Genomic DNA, 15,086 nt, shown 5'->3' on the forward strand with positions numbered 1-15,086 from the left:
AAAAAATTAAGAGTGGTAAATGCGTCACAGCATCCTTTAAAGATATTTTAGACGAAGGTAGAATGCCGCATAAAATCCAAACAGATGAGGGAAAAGTATCGTACACTTTACCACATCCAATGAGACTAAGGCATCTGTAAGTAGAGCGCTTCAACAGGACTCGAAATCTAAAATGTGGCGTTATTTAACAGCCAATAATTCTAAACGATACGTAGATATATTGCAGGATTTAGTCACCTCCTACAATCATAGTTATCATTATAGTATTAAAATGAAACCGATTGATGTATTTAACAACTTGAATAAAACAAAAGATAAGAGTAATTTGTTTTAAATATAAGGTGGGCGATACTGTAAGAATTTCAAAACTACGCGGCCCTTTTATAAAAAAATAAAAAATTAATATTGCATACAAAATTATACTGATAAAATTTCACTGTAAAGGAATGCGTGTCAAGGGACCCTCCTGTTTACAGGATAAAAGACTATGATGGCGAAATATTACAGGGAACATTTTATGAGCAAGAGATGCAAAAAGTTATTATAGATAAAAACAAAACATTTAAAATGGAAAAGATTTTATCTAGAAAGAAAAGGCAAGGCAGGGACATTAATGCCATCAGGCGTGTTTATTTACTTTCTCTTATGCACATACACAACAGACATGTCTGAAAACAAGTCAGTTCTGAGTCTGAAATCATCAGTTTTCTTAGCTTTCAAATCAATCATCAAATAACCATAAGGAACACTCGTAACATCATCGAAACAATCCATAAAAAAATGGCTCTTCCCAGGAAACATTTTTCTAACCATAAGCAAGACCTGGTATTTATCTCTAGGATTTTTAAACAAAACAAGATAAACGGTATTCAAATTAATAGTATGGCTAATTTTGCCTTGAGATACAAATTCTGAAATTTCTATGGTGCCCATATTTTGTAAACACACTTTGGACCTCATTGTTATTACTAGCATCATTCATTAAATCATCAATAATAAGCAAATTGTATCTACAGGTAGTATCGTATCAATGCATAAAGATAATGGTATACCGTCAACAAAATTTCTAATTTTAATAACAATGGCTGCCAACACAGAAAAAATAAAAATTATATACAGTGTTTTCAATCTGTTTTTGAAATTAGCTCATCAGCATTTTCAATCAACAGTTTCACAAAATGTGTTTTACCACTGTCTGAAGGACCTGACACAATCAGACTAAAAGGATGTTGTAGTCTAAAATAAAGGTTACCACACCAAGCAAATCAGATGCTGGATGAGCTTCTCCAACAGAAAGAGAAACAAAATATATATATATATATGAAAAAACATATTGTAAAAGGCAAATATAGCAACTAAGACAAATAGAACGATCAAGAAATAGGGATAATAATGAATCAGACACCCCTAAAAAGAACATAATGGCAAAAACATACTGTAATTGCAAGGTGCCAAATGAAAACCTTCTCTAGCTCCTAAGACTTAGTGGGAGCTATCACTACAGTACGCAGATTGATTTTTCCCTTACAGTTCTGTGTGGCTTCCCACTCTCTTACAAAAAAATCTAAACATGTCTTAGTTTTTGTTTTTGGCAGGGCTTGCACTTCCTTTTGTAGTCCTCATTATTAACAGACACTGAAAAAGAAAATATGAGGGTGAATGTGAATATTCTGAAACATGATATGGTCTCCCTTTGAGAGTGTTTTTATCATGCTGAATAAGTGGATCTTGCTGGTAGTCAAGATGGCGTCACCTACCTCCACATCTTGTAGATTGCATGTTTGGCAATTCCTTATATGGGGATTAGGGTTTGAGTTGTAGTATCCATCCTTACAGTCACATACCACATTACTATTAAAGGTGCAGGGTTTTATTTCCTTCTCAATATCTGGGGGGAAAAATCAAAACACAGTCCTGACAATTTCTTATAATCTTCTTCAAATGTATGCTAAACCTGTTACAGCTCAGAACTGACTTTTAAGACAACATCCAACATAACCTGGAGTTAAAATGGATATACCAATCAGTGAATTATTTTGATGTTGCTTTTATGAAACAAAACAGCCTTAACCTGCTACTTTGGATTTAACCTCCTAGAAAGGTATATTTCATCGCAGAATTTCAACTTCCCAAACACACAATTGCTTGAGTCATCATTACCATATATTTTTTGCTATTTCTTTTTCTGTACTTCATCAGAATAAATTCTCATTATGAAAAGAGGTAAATCATATTTCTATTTAGATATCCATAAAATACCAATCATACCAATATATTATTTCCCCACAAGCATGTATTTCTACCACCCAACTGTCAAGTAGATTGAGATCCCTGCGCACTAACAACACTCTAAAAGGCCCATTAAAGGCCATGGGACTGCGAGGTACTTTCCAATCTATAGTATTTGAACAAGATACTTACGACTACACGAGTCACACCTCTGGCATTTCGGTATTAAGTTTGGTACTTCGGTGTATTTGTCGTTTCCACATTTTTTACATATGTACTGTCCTGCTCGATCCACACAGTCACCGACCTTATGATATCCTGGGAAACGGTGTAGAAACGGAGAAAGGGAATGAGTTAACCTGTGATAATTCCACAATAATTCTTCAACACAAGGCCAATGCATGCAGTTCCTTGTTATAACTTACCAGCTGGACACATTGCATAACATGAATTACTGGTTTGTTCCGTCGGCTCTGTGTAACTCTGTCCAGTGGAAAGGAAGGCAAGTGTCAGTGAGAAAACCTGAAACAAAAGAGGAGGTATGAAGAGGTGAGGTACTGTGTGGAGAGGAAGATGCTAACAAACCAACTGGCCTGACATTTTCACACCACAGCTGCCATCAAGAAGGGCAAGCAAGGTTCAGAACAACTCGTCAAGTCATTGCACAGCCATATGTTGCTTTTTCATTTTCATACATCTTTGATATCAAGCAAGCAGGTCTTCAGCTTGGTGGATAGGTTAGTGGTGATCTTTAACTCCTTGTGGACTACCCTGAATGAGGCCAGAGGATCAGTATGAGTGGCACAAACATTTTAAAGGGTATCAAAAACCTGGCATAAACATGGCAGTGGGTGCCCAGATTATACCCTCATCTTAAGCCATTCTCAATCAGTCCTAAACAAGGGTTTGCCAATTTCCTGATGGTCAGATGGAGCCATGAAACAATCAAAACTGTAGGTGCCCATTACCTGATGCAACTTGATGAGGAATGAACCTGACCAATTGCTAACTGCCAGAACATTTCTGATCTTTGTGAGCTGCAGCTCACTATTATTTTTTTTACCAAAACCCCTGAAGAGGTCCTTTACACACATTTTCTAGCCTACACATTTTCTAGCCTACAGTTTGAATGCCAAGTCAATGAGGGAGGCAGAGAAGAGAAAATAAAGCAAAATAGGAGCCTTATGAAAGAGCTGTTTAAAGTTAAAAAGAATCTAAATCTTAAGAGCCCCAGAGCTCAGTTTAACAAGGTTGCTACTGGTACGAATTGTGTGGATTTATTCATTCACCTCCTCCTGGACCCAGCACACCACCTAACAAATGTTGGCTGCCCAATAATAATACATATCATTCGGCAGTTCTCCATCTCCCTTCTGCCATTCTGAAAACACGTGTGTTCATTTAATTCCTTGAAAAGTGACCTTGGTAAAAGAATAGTATTGGTATAAAAAATGTATTAATCACCAGAGTTAAATCTGCCAGCCAGCAACAAAAGAAGGGTTGACTACTACTCAATATCTTGTTTGGCTTTATCCAGGGCTATCTTAAAATTATTGCGAAACAAATTCTTATATCTTTCAGTCACAGACACACCTAAATATGTAAATCTTAGAGCAGTTAATTAATCAATTAGTTGACTGTCGGAAAGTTAACCAGCAACTATTTTGATCACCGCAAAATTGTCAACCCTTCAGTGGTTCCAGTCTATAAATAATGGATATTTTCTGTTCTTCTTTGTAAACTGAATATATTGGACTGTTGGTCAAACATAGTAGGACATATGAAGATGTCAGCTTGGACTTTGGGAACACATATTGCTATTTGCTGACATTCTACAAACCCAATGTAATAAAGAAAACCATCGGTAGATTAAACAATAATGCAAATAAGTTTAAGTAGCAGTCTGATCAATTTATAAGGTTATTAAATGTGTAGACTTATTTTTGCTACCAGAGCGGCAAGACCACATTAGAGAGCCCCATTAACCAAGAGACCTCTGCCACTTCACTCATCCACATAACTTCAAGTTTCCTATCAATCAGCATTACAACTTTGGTGTTTTGCAGCAACTGATAAGAAGCAACATGATAAGCCAACAGTGAGATTGTGTGTGTATATACGCACTTTATGACTTTCTCACATTACTCAAGGACATACAAATGACAAGTTCTTAAAAGACCATAAGCGACATACTGTGTGTTTGTTCGGTTGCTTTCATGGCAACAGCAATAATGTGACAGACACTACAGTTCCTGTATCAGTGAGTAATGACTATCTGAAATCCACTCACAGAAACTAAAATAAAGTGTCGCTGAAATGACGACGACAAAATAAAATGATCTGTACTGGATTGCTTACCAAGACAAAGTCCATGTTTGAAGAGTTGTCCGTGAGCAAGTTAAACAACCAACTTTTCAGAGTAGTGTGAAAAACAGGAAACACAGTAAGAACACATACCACCACTTACATCCAACCCCTGTATCCGGCTCTTGAATTAGTCACACACATGTCCACAGTCCTTGTGTCTGACACTGTTTTCACAGAGGCGGAGTTATTGGAATCAGGCAAAGGAACTCCTGCGCTGGCGTTGCCACCAAGAGTCATGTCACTGTATGTGACAGTGTGTGTGGGGGGTGTTATGTGATCTTTACTGTGTTTCCTGTTTTTCGCACTACTTCCCTGAAAACTCCAAAGAACTGACATCTCTGACTTACAAACACCGACAGACATACACGCAGGGTTCCTTTAACACTTTATTTGAGTCAGCTTTAAAAGGAACAGATGGCTAAAAGTCAGATTGCCTCATTCAGTGAGTAAATTGAGTTATATCTGGTGATATACTGCAATAATCAAACTTTTTTTTGGTCTTCAAATGAGTGAAACTAACAACCATCTAAAGTTGGTTGTAAGCAATCCAGTACAGATCATTTTATTTTGTCGTCGTCATTTCAGCGACACTTTATTTTAGTTTCTGTGAGTGGATTTCAGATAGTCATTACTCACTGATACAGGAACTGTAGTGTCTGTCACATTATTGCTGTTGCCATGAAAGCAACCGAACAAACACACAGTATGTCGCTTATGGTCTTTTAAGAACTTGTCATTTGTATGTCCTTGAGTAATGTGAGAAAGTCATAAAGTGCGTATATACACACACAATCTCACTGTTGGCTTATCATGTTGCTTCTTATCAGTTGCTGCAAAACACCAAAGTTGTAATGCTGATTGATAGGAAACTTGAAGTTATGTGGATGAGTGAAGTGGCAGAGGTCTCTTGGTTAATGGGGCTCTCTAATGTGGTCTTGCCGCTCTGGTAACAAAAATAAGTCTACACATTTAATAACCTTATAAATTTGATCAGACTGCTACTTAAACTTATTTGCATTATTGTTTAATCTACCGATGGTTTTCTCTATTACATTGGGTTTGTAGAATGTCAGCAAATAGCAATATGTGTTCCCAAAGTCCAAGCTGACATCTTCATATGTCCTACTTTGTTTGACCAACAGTCCAATATTCAGTTTACAAAGAAGAACAGAAAATATCCATTATTTATAGACTGGAACCACTGAAGGGTTGACATTTTTGCGGTGATCAAAATAGTTGCTGGGTAACTTTCTGACAGTCAACTAATTGATTAATTAACTGCTCTAAGATTTACATATTTAGGTGTGTCTGTGACTGAAAGATATAAGAATTTGTTTCACAATAATTTTAAGATAGCCGTGGATAAAGCCAAACAAGATATTGAGTAGTAGTCGTCATCCCTTCTTTTGTTGCTGGCTGGCAGATTTAACTCTGGTGATTAATACATTTTTTATACCAATACTATTCTTTTACCAAGGTCACTTTTCAAGGAATTAAATGAACACACGTGTTTTCAGAATGGCAGAAGGGAGATGGAGAACTGCCGAATGATATGTATTATTATTGGGCAGCCAACATTTGTTAGGTGGTGTGCTGGGTCCAGGAGGAGGTGAATGAATAAATCCACACAATTCGTACCAGTGGCAACCTTGTTAAACTGAGCTCTGGGGCTCTTAAGATTTAGATTCTTTTTAACTTTAAACAGCTCTTTCATAAGGCTCCTATTTTGCTTTATTTTCTCTTCTCTGCCTCCCTCATTGACTTGGCATTCAAACTGTAGGCTAGAAAATGTGTGTAAAGGACCTCTTCTTCAGGGGTTTTGGTAAAAAAAATAATAGTGAGCTGCAGCTCACAAAGATCAACAATGTTCTGGCAGTTAGCAATTGGTCAGGTTCATTCCTCATCAAGATGCATCAGGTAATGGGCACCTACAGTTTTGATTGTTTCATGGCTCCATCTGACCATCAGGAAATTGGCAAACCCTTGTTTAGGACTGATTGAGAATGGCTTAAGATGAGGGTATAATCTGGGCAGCCACTGCCATGTTTATGCCAGGTTTTTGATACCCTTTAAAATGTTTGTGCCACTCATACTGATCCTCTGGCCTCATTCAGGGTAGTCCACAAGGAGTTAAAGATCACCACTAACCTAGCCACCAAGCTGAAGACCTGCTTGCTTGATATCAAAGATGTATGAAAATGAAAAAGCAACATATGGCTGTGCAATGACTTGACGAGTTGTTCTGAACCTTGCTTGCCCTTCTTGATGGCAGCTGTGGTGTGAAAATGTCAGGCCAGTTGGTTTGTTAGCATCTTCCTCTCCACACAGTACCTCACCTCTTCATACCTCCTCTTTGTTTCAGGTTTTCTCACTGACACTTGCCTTCCTTTCCACTGGACAGAGTTACACAGAGCGGACGGAACAAACCAGTAATTCATGTTATGCAATGTGTCCAGCTGGTAAGTTATAACAAGGAACTGCATGCATTAGCCTTGTGTTGAAGAATTATTGTGGAATTATCACAGGTTAACTCATTCCCTTTCTCCGTTTCTCCGTTTCCCAGGATATCATAAGGCCGGTGACTGTGCGGATCGAGCAGGACAGTACATATGTAAAAAATGTGGAAACGACGAATACACCGAAGTACCAAACTTATTACCGAAATGCCAGAAGTGTGACTCGTGTAGTCGTAAGTATCTTGTTCAAATACTATAGATTGGGTTGGTTGGTAGAAATCCCAGAGCGGGGTTGGCGCATTTGCAGAAGCTGCCAACTTTCTGCAGAGTCGAGCTACAGACCTCCAAATGTCATGTGGCCTTCAGATTAGCTCTAGAAGAGTGCGTAAAGAGCTTCATGGAATGGGTTTCCATGGCCGAGCAGCTGCATCCAAGCCTTACATCACCAAGTGCAATGCAAAGCGTCGGATACATGGTGAAAAGCACGCCGCCACTAAACACTAGTGCAGTGGAGACGTGTTCTCTGGAGTGACGAATCACGCTTCTCTGTCTGGCAATCTGATGGATAAGTCTGGGTTTGGCGGTTGCCAAGAATGGTACTGGCCTGACTGCGTAAAGTTTGGTGTGGGGGTGTTCAGGGGTTGGCTTAGCCCCTTAGTTTCAGTGAAAGTAACTGTTAATGCTTCAGCATACCAAGACATTTTGGACAATTTCATGCACCCAACTTTGTCGAAACAGTTTGGGAATGGTCCCTTCCTGTTCCTACATGACTGCGCACAAGTGCACAAAGCAAGGTCCATAAGTTGGATAAGTGAGTTTGGTGTGGAGAACTTGACTAGTCTGCACAGTCCTGACCCCAACCCGGCAGAACACCTTTGGGATGAATTAGAGCAGAGATTGCGAGCCAGGCCTTCTCATCCAACATCTGTCCCTGACCTCACAAATGCGCTTCTAGAAGAATGGTCCAAAAGTCCAATGAACACACACAGCTGATTACCTGTTTTAGAACAGTATATTGACGTTTTTTAAAAGGAAAATCTTTACAATATATGTTGATTATAATAACAAGATTTCTATTTGAAATTATATAATATAATAATAATAATAAAAAACATGCATCCTTAAACGGCTTGACCCTGCTCTTGTCCTCTTCTGATTTTTCTTCAGGAATGAGAAATGTTAAATTTCTTTTCCCCAGTTCTTTGCCATAGTCATCCACCCATGAGTTATCGACGACATCATCCTGTAGTAATGGAAAATATTTAGGACTATACTACTATACTTTAGGAATATTAGGACTCCAATGCACAAACTAAACGCCCAGCAGCCATCCAAAGACCCTGAGAAAAAAAAAAAAAAAAAAACAATACATCAAGATGCATCGACAATCGCTCTACAATCCCATCACAGCCCTCCAAACTGCAACCGGATCAACCCAAAACCCACCCCGGCAGCGGGACGCAGCGGGAGCCCTACCCCTGCCGAAGAGGGCCCAGGCGAGGAGAGGAGACAACTGGCCCCAAGGCCAGTTGAGCAAAAGCCTGAGTCCCCAGACCCCTAGGTCCAGAGCCGGCCCCCACGCCAGGGGAGCCATGCCCCCCCCATTATGGCTAATTCCATATTCCCACCAAGTTGCCAGGGAAGTGCTTATGTTAATGCTTTTAAAGCAGGTATGATGTTTGATTCTGGAACTGATGAATGGCATATCGGAAAATTTTATTTCCTTACAAAATGTTTGTTCTATGTCCATCCATGAGTGGTCCAGGGGGCTTTGATTGGTCCATTTTGAGATATATTGTAGTCTATTGTAATGATGTAAATTTGGCAGTTTTAAACCACCACAATCTTTGCTTTTTGCAGTTTTTAAACTGATTCGTGGGGGTTTATTTTCCCACAAAAATTTTAAGATGTTTGAGTCCAGTGATTTAAACCAGACAGCAGAGGGTTTGGTGGGTAACATTGAAAACAGGTAATTGATTTTAGGTAGGACCATCATTTTTATGGTGGAGACTCTTCCCATGAGTGATATAGGTAATGATGTCCACCGTACAAGGTCATCCTCTAGTGATTTTAGTAAAGGCGTGTAGTTTCTGGTACCCCTCTGGAGACTAAAGCATGGAGAAGAATGATAATTTGTTTTGACAGAAGCTCTTGGGGAACTGTATAAGATTTTAATCCAATCTACGAAAGAGCTTCCAAATCCAAATTTATGTAAAGTAGCGAATAGAAATTTCCAATTTACTCTGTCAAATGCTTTCTCTGCATCTAAAGAAACAACTATCAGGTTATGAATAGTGGCACAGTCTATTACGTTAAGTAGCCTGCGTGTATTGTTGGTGGATTGCCTGCCCTTAATAAATCCTGTTTGGTCAGAGTGTATTATACCAGGAGTGACCTTCTCTAGCCTTCTTGCTAGGGTTTTGCAGATGATTTTAAGATCTGCGTTAATAAGTGATATTGGGCGATAACTGGACGGGAGTGTGGGGTCTTTGTCTGGTTTAAGGAGCAGGAGTTGATTGTTGGAGGAAACATGCAAGTACCCCTAATTTGTATAACCATCCTATAGAATGTGGGCGCAAGTATTTCCCAGAATTCCTTGAAGAATTCATCTGGAAAACCACTTGCCCAGGGGCTTTATTATTCAGCATATGTAAGAGAGCTTCCTGGAGTTCAGCCATTGAAACAGGTGAATCCAGAGCCCTGATCTGTTCATCAACTAATCTTGGCAAATCTATATTGTTCAGAAATGCATCGATGTTAGAGCTAGATGGGTCAATTTGTGATGTATAGTAAGTTTTTATAATAATCTCTAAATGCATTTTTGATTTCTTCTGGGTTATAAGTCAGATTCCCAGCTGAGTCCTTTAAGGAGGAAATTGTTATTTTTTCTTTATTCAATTTCAGTTGGTTGGCTTAGAATCTGTTGGATTTATTGCCATGTTCAAAGTTTTCCAAGTGTAGTCTTTGCAACTGAAATTGGGTCTTTTTTATTAATAATTTCATTTAATTCAAGTTTTGATTTTCTCAGATCATTCAGCATGTGTTCCTGTGGAGAGGCAGCAAGGGCAGTGTGTAATGTTTTTATTTTTGTTCTAGTTTTTGTATGATGAATAGGAGATTATTTAACCTCTCATGAATGCTTTTGCTGCCTCCCAAAGAAGACATGGCAAAGTACCCTGGCAGGTTATTAGTTTCGGTATATTTTGCCCATTCCTTTTTGAAATAACTTACAAAATCTAGGTCTTTAAGCAATGATGCATTAAATCTCCAACTTCTAGTCGGCCGTGTGACCCTTTTTTTAGTAAGAGTGATAGAAACTGGTGTATGATCACTGATAGTGATTTTGGGTGAATTTGAGTGTTGGAAATGTCTGTCATAATTGAGCTGCTAACCAAAAAATAGTCAAGGCGAGAATATGAGTGGTGGACTGGTGAAAAGAAGGTATATTCTCTTTGAGTGGGGTGGTGAAAACGCCAAACATCGCAGAGACCAAAATTGCTCATGTATTGTTTAAGAGTGTCTGTTGATTTCCAAATACAGTGACCAGCTGCCGTACTGAGCCTGTCAACTGCTGGATTACATACCAGGTTGAAGTCCCCTCCTAATATAAGAGCTGTGTCTGAGTGAGCAGAGAGTGAATGGAAGAAAGCATGATAAAAGGAGGGCTCGTCAACATTTGGGCCATAGATATAAGCAATGCACAAAGGAGTATTTTGAATCGAAATATTAACAATAATAAATCGACCCTCTGGATCTATATTAGTGGTATTATGATTGAAGTGTGTTTTTGTCATATTCCATGGTGACACCCCTTTGTTTTGAGTTATAGCAGGCTGAGTTCGAGTGAGGAAACTGTGGTGAGTATAGTTTATCTACTGTCTTGGATAAATGAGTCTCCTGTAATAGGACAATGTCTGCTTGCAGATTATTTAGATGGTTAAAATTTTTTAATCTCTTTTCTCTTGAACCAACTCTGCGTACATTCTAAGAGGTGAGCTTAAGTGTGGTCATCATTCAACGAAGGGATGTGGTGTAGGCTAGTGTGTGCAGTGTGTGTATCAGTAAGTGAAGGTGAGTTTGACTAAAAAAAATTTAATTTATGATATTTTTACAGCAGTTTTTGGGAAGGAGCCACTTTTTGTCCCTAAGGACAAATGTGTGAGTTTTTTAAAGGAACTCTTAAGGGTTAAGTGACATAGTTATTTTAACCCAAACCATGATCTTTTTCTAATCTTAACAAAGCAGTTTTGTTGCCTAAACCCAATCAAGTAGCCTACTTTTTGTGCCTGAACCTAACCAAACTGCAACGTTTCACGACTTTAATAATGCACCCTTTCGAAATGGCGATGTTTCGAAACACTGGCGTTTTATTTTGAAAGTGTAACCGGACGTTGCATATTTATTGTTGATAACTTTACCGGAAATTGCATACTTCATATCTCCGTTTGGGTTCAGATTTTATGTAATGTTGGTGATTTAAGAACTGAATATATTTCTGTGTTTCTCTACGTTAAATAAGAGAAGACAAAACATCTCCAACAGGAGTAGAGGTGTTTTTGTTTTTACCTTGTGTACACTTACTCAAGTAGCCTAGTGTACTTAGTGTGCAGCAGGCTACATTTACAGTGAGGAATCAATACAACACACCCCTGTGTTACACGTGAAAGGAAAACTTTCAGCAAAGTAGGTGTAGAAAAAAATTCCGCCCACATCTGACTCACTTGAGACAAACCAGGAAACAGATTGTTTTTTTTCCTCTCTAAAGTGACACACAGACTAAGAGAAGAGATGATCAGATTCACCTTCAGACCAAATTAACAACTTCTTCTGAGTGAGTTCAGCTACAGGAGAGAAAAGAGGAAAACTACAACACTGCTGCTTCAACCTGCAGACGCTCCACACACTGAAGGTGAGTTTGACTAAATAAACACGACTCAAAGTGAAAGTTAGCAGACTATGAGGGCGGGATGCCATGACTAACTGTACTTTCTTTCTACTTTTACTTTCTTTTGCTGTGTTTTCAGCTTCATCAGATACAAAATGGCTTTCAGATTAGAGGACGAACTCTGTTGTCCGGTCTGTCAGGACGTCTTCAGAGATCCCGTTCTTTTGTCATGTAGCCACAGCTTCTGTAAAAACTGTCTGAGTAGCTGGTGGAGACAGAAACAAGCACGTGAGTGTCCAGTTTGTAAGAGAATATCTTCAAGGAATAAACCACATTGTAACCGGGTGTTGAAGAACCTGTGTGAGGCCTTCTTGTTGGAGAGAGATCAGAGAGCTTCAGAGGCTCTCTGCAGTCTGCACTCTGAGAAACTCAAACTCTTCTGTCTGGACCATCAGCAGCCAGTGTGTCTCATCTGCAGAGATTCAGAAAAGCACAGCAACCACAGATTCAGACCCATCGATGAAGCTGCACGACAACACAAGAAGGAACTTCAGGAAACTCTGGAGCCCTTAAAGGAGAAGTTAAAGGTTTGTGAACAAGTTAAAGTGAAGTTTGACCAAACAGCAGAACACATTAAGGTCCAGGCCCGACACACAGAGAGGCAGATTAAGGAGCAGTTTAAGAAGCTTCACCAGTTTCTATATGAGGAAGAGGAGGCCAGGATGGCTGCACTGAGGGAGGAAGAGGAGCAGAAGAGTCAGATGATGAAGGAGAAGATGGAGGCTCTGAGCAGAGAGATAGCAGCTCTTTCAGACACAGTCAGAGCCACAGAGGAGGAGCTGAGAGCTGAAGACGTCTCATTCCTGCTCAACTACAAAGCTGCAGTGGAAAGAGTCCAGCAGCGCCCCCTGCTGGATGAGGGACAGCTGCTCTCTGGAGCTCTGATAGACCAGGCCAAACACCTGGGCAACCTGACCTTCAACATCTGGAACAAGATGAAGGACATGGTCTCCTACACTCCTGTGATTCTGGATCCAAACACTGCAAATCCAAGACTCCTTCTGTCTGAAGATCTGACCAGCGTGAGGGGAGGAGAGAGACAGCAGCTTCCCGACAATCCAGAGAGGTTTGATAAATACTGGTCTGTTCTGGGCTCTGAGGGCTTCAACTCAGGGACTCACAGCTGGGATGTCGAGGTTGGAGACAGTGTAGTCTGGTCACTGGGTGTGTTAGCAGAGTCTGTCCAGAGGACGGGACTCATACATTTTGGATTATGGGGAATGTGGTTCCATGAAAGTAAATACTCAGCATGGTCATTACCAGATCCACCCACTGTTCTCAAAGTGCAGAAGAAGCCCCAGAGGATCAGAGTGAATCTGGACTGGAACAGTGGAGAGCTGTCGTTCTCTGATCCTGATACTAACACACACATACACACCTTCACGCACACTTTCACTGAGAGGCTGTTTCCATTTATTTTCACTGGGGATGAACTAAAAATATCACCTCTGAAGATGTGTGTGACAGTGGAACAGAACAGGTGGGGATAAATAAGATGATTATATTCATGAAGCGCTCTTTCCTATTGTGTGTGTATTGCGAAGAGGATAAGAGACATGCCTTTGGTGTGAGAGACCCGGGTTCGTATCAACTGTGAGACACCAATGTGTCCCTGAGCAAGACACTTAACCCTTAGTTGCTCCAGAGGTGTGCAACCCTGTGACATAGCAATTGTATGTCGCTTTGGATAAAAGTATCAGCTAAATGAATAAATGTAAATGGAGCCATGAAGACCAGCAACCACTTTGTGGAAGCTGATAAGCATCTAAATAAAGAAACAAGAATCATTGTATCCATAACTCCATATTTGAGCAGCAATCATTATTCAGATCTAACAACCTTTATTTTTATCCAGATTATAAAGTTACCAAACATTAACATCCATGTTGTTATGAAATGATTACAATTTTTTTTACTATATACATATACACACTGACTGGCCACTTTATTAGGTACACCTTGCTAGTCTTGGGTTGGACCCCTTTTTCCTTCAGAACTGCCTTACTTCTTCGTGGCATACTTTCAACAAGGTGTTGGAAACATTCCTCAGAGACTTTGGTCCAATATTGACATGATAGCATCACACAATTGCTGCAGATTTGTCAGCTGCACATCCATGATGCGAATCTCCCGTTCCACCACATCCTAAAGGCGCTCTATTGGATTGAGATCTGGTGCCTGTGGAGGCCAGTGGATAACAGTGAACTCATTGTCATGTTAAAGAAACCAGTTTGAAATGATTTGAGCTTTGTGACATGGTGCATTATCCTGCTGGAATTTGCCATCAGAAGATGGCACACTGTGGTCATAAAGGTTGGACATGGTCAGCAACAACACTCAGGTAGGCTGTTGTGTTTAAACAATGCTCAGTTGGTACTAAGGGGCCCAAAGTTTGCAAAAAGATTTATCCTGCACACCGTTACACCACCACCACCAGCCTGAAACGTTGATACAAGGCAGGATGGATCCATGCTTTCATGTTGTTAATGCCAAATTCTGACCCCATCTGAATGTCGCAGCTGAAATCAAGACTCTTCATACCAGACAAAGTTTTTCCAATCTTCTGTTGTCCAGATTTTGTGAGCCTGTGTGAATTGTAGCCTCAGTTTCCTGTTCTCAGCTGACAGGAGTGGCACCCGGTGTGGTCTTCTGCCGCTGTGGCCCATCTGCTTCAAGGTTCGACGTGTTGTGCGTTCAGAGATGGTATTCTGCATACCTTGGTTGTAACGAGTGTTTTTTTGAGTTACTGTTGCCTTTCTCTCATCTGGAACCAGTCTGACCATTCTCCTCTGACATCAACAAGGCACATACTGGATAATTTCTCTTTTTTGGACCATTCTCTGTAAACCCTAGAGATGGATGTGTGTAATCCCAGTAGATCGTTAGTTTCTGGAAAAAAAACAAAAAACATGAAGAATATCAAACTGTATGTTGTGGCTGTTTTTGATGTTTCTGTCTGTTCAAACTCTGATAAAAGAAAATAAAGTGATTTTACTGTTTTGACCAGATTCTATGATCAACATTTCGCAACAGTTGTTAAAGACCTATTAGGGATAAGTAACAATTTGAATGAAGGGCAGTTATAGTTG

At 39.8% G+C, this 15,086-nt stretch overlaps 2 protein-coding genes across 3 annotated transcripts; one reads left to right on the forward strand and one right to left on the reverse strand.

Annotated features, from left to right (window-relative positions):
- Positions 1-606: 606 nt before the first annotated feature.
- On the reverse strand, positions 607-4,834 carry LOC119886283 (tumor necrosis factor receptor superfamily member 10B-like). Its single transcript, XM_038696919.1, has 5 exons — positions 4,588-4,834; positions 2,655-2,751; positions 2,422-2,547; positions 1,758-1,888; positions 607-1,635 (listed from the first exon to the last, which is right to left on the reverse strand). Exons 1-5 carry the CDS (start codon positions 4,600-4,602, stop codon positions 1,576-1,578), a joined length of 429 nt encoding a protein of 142 aa, XP_038552847.1. The 5' UTR covers positions 4,603-4,834; the 3' UTR covers positions 607-1,575.
- Positions 4,835-4,909: 75 nt separating this feature from the next.
- LOC119886266 (nuclear factor 7, brain-like) lies at positions 4,910-14,658 on the forward strand. Of its 2 annotated transcripts, XM_038696890.1 has the most exons (5): positions 4,910-5,038; positions 6,959-7,055; positions 7,160-7,285; positions 11,818-11,961; positions 12,077-14,658. In XM_038696890.1, exon 5 carries the CDS (start codon positions 12,093-12,095, stop codon positions 13,485-13,487), a length of 1,395 nt encoding a protein of 464 aa, XP_038552818.1. In that variant the 5' UTR covers positions 4,910-5,038; positions 6,959-7,055; positions 7,160-7,285; positions 11,818-11,961; positions 12,077-12,092; the 3' UTR covers positions 13,488-14,658. The 2 variants fall into 2 exon arrangements, with proteins under 2 accessions (XP_038552818.1, XP_038552819.1); XM_038696891.1 differs by lacking the exons at positions 4,910-5,038; positions 6,959-7,055; positions 7,160-7,285 and having other exon boundaries at positions 11,389-11,961.
- Positions 14,659-15,086: the final 428 nt, after the last annotated feature.

This window comes from Micropterus salmoides, unplaced genomic scaffold (genome assembly GCF_014851395.1).
Source record: "Micropterus salmoides isolate LMB-PRFRI ecotype aquatic unplaced genomic scaffold, ASM1485139v1 Ms_hic_scaffold_4, whole genome shotgun sequence".
NCBI lineage: Eukaryota > Metazoa > Chordata > Actinopteri > Centrarchiformes > Centrarchidae > Micropterus > Micropterus salmoides.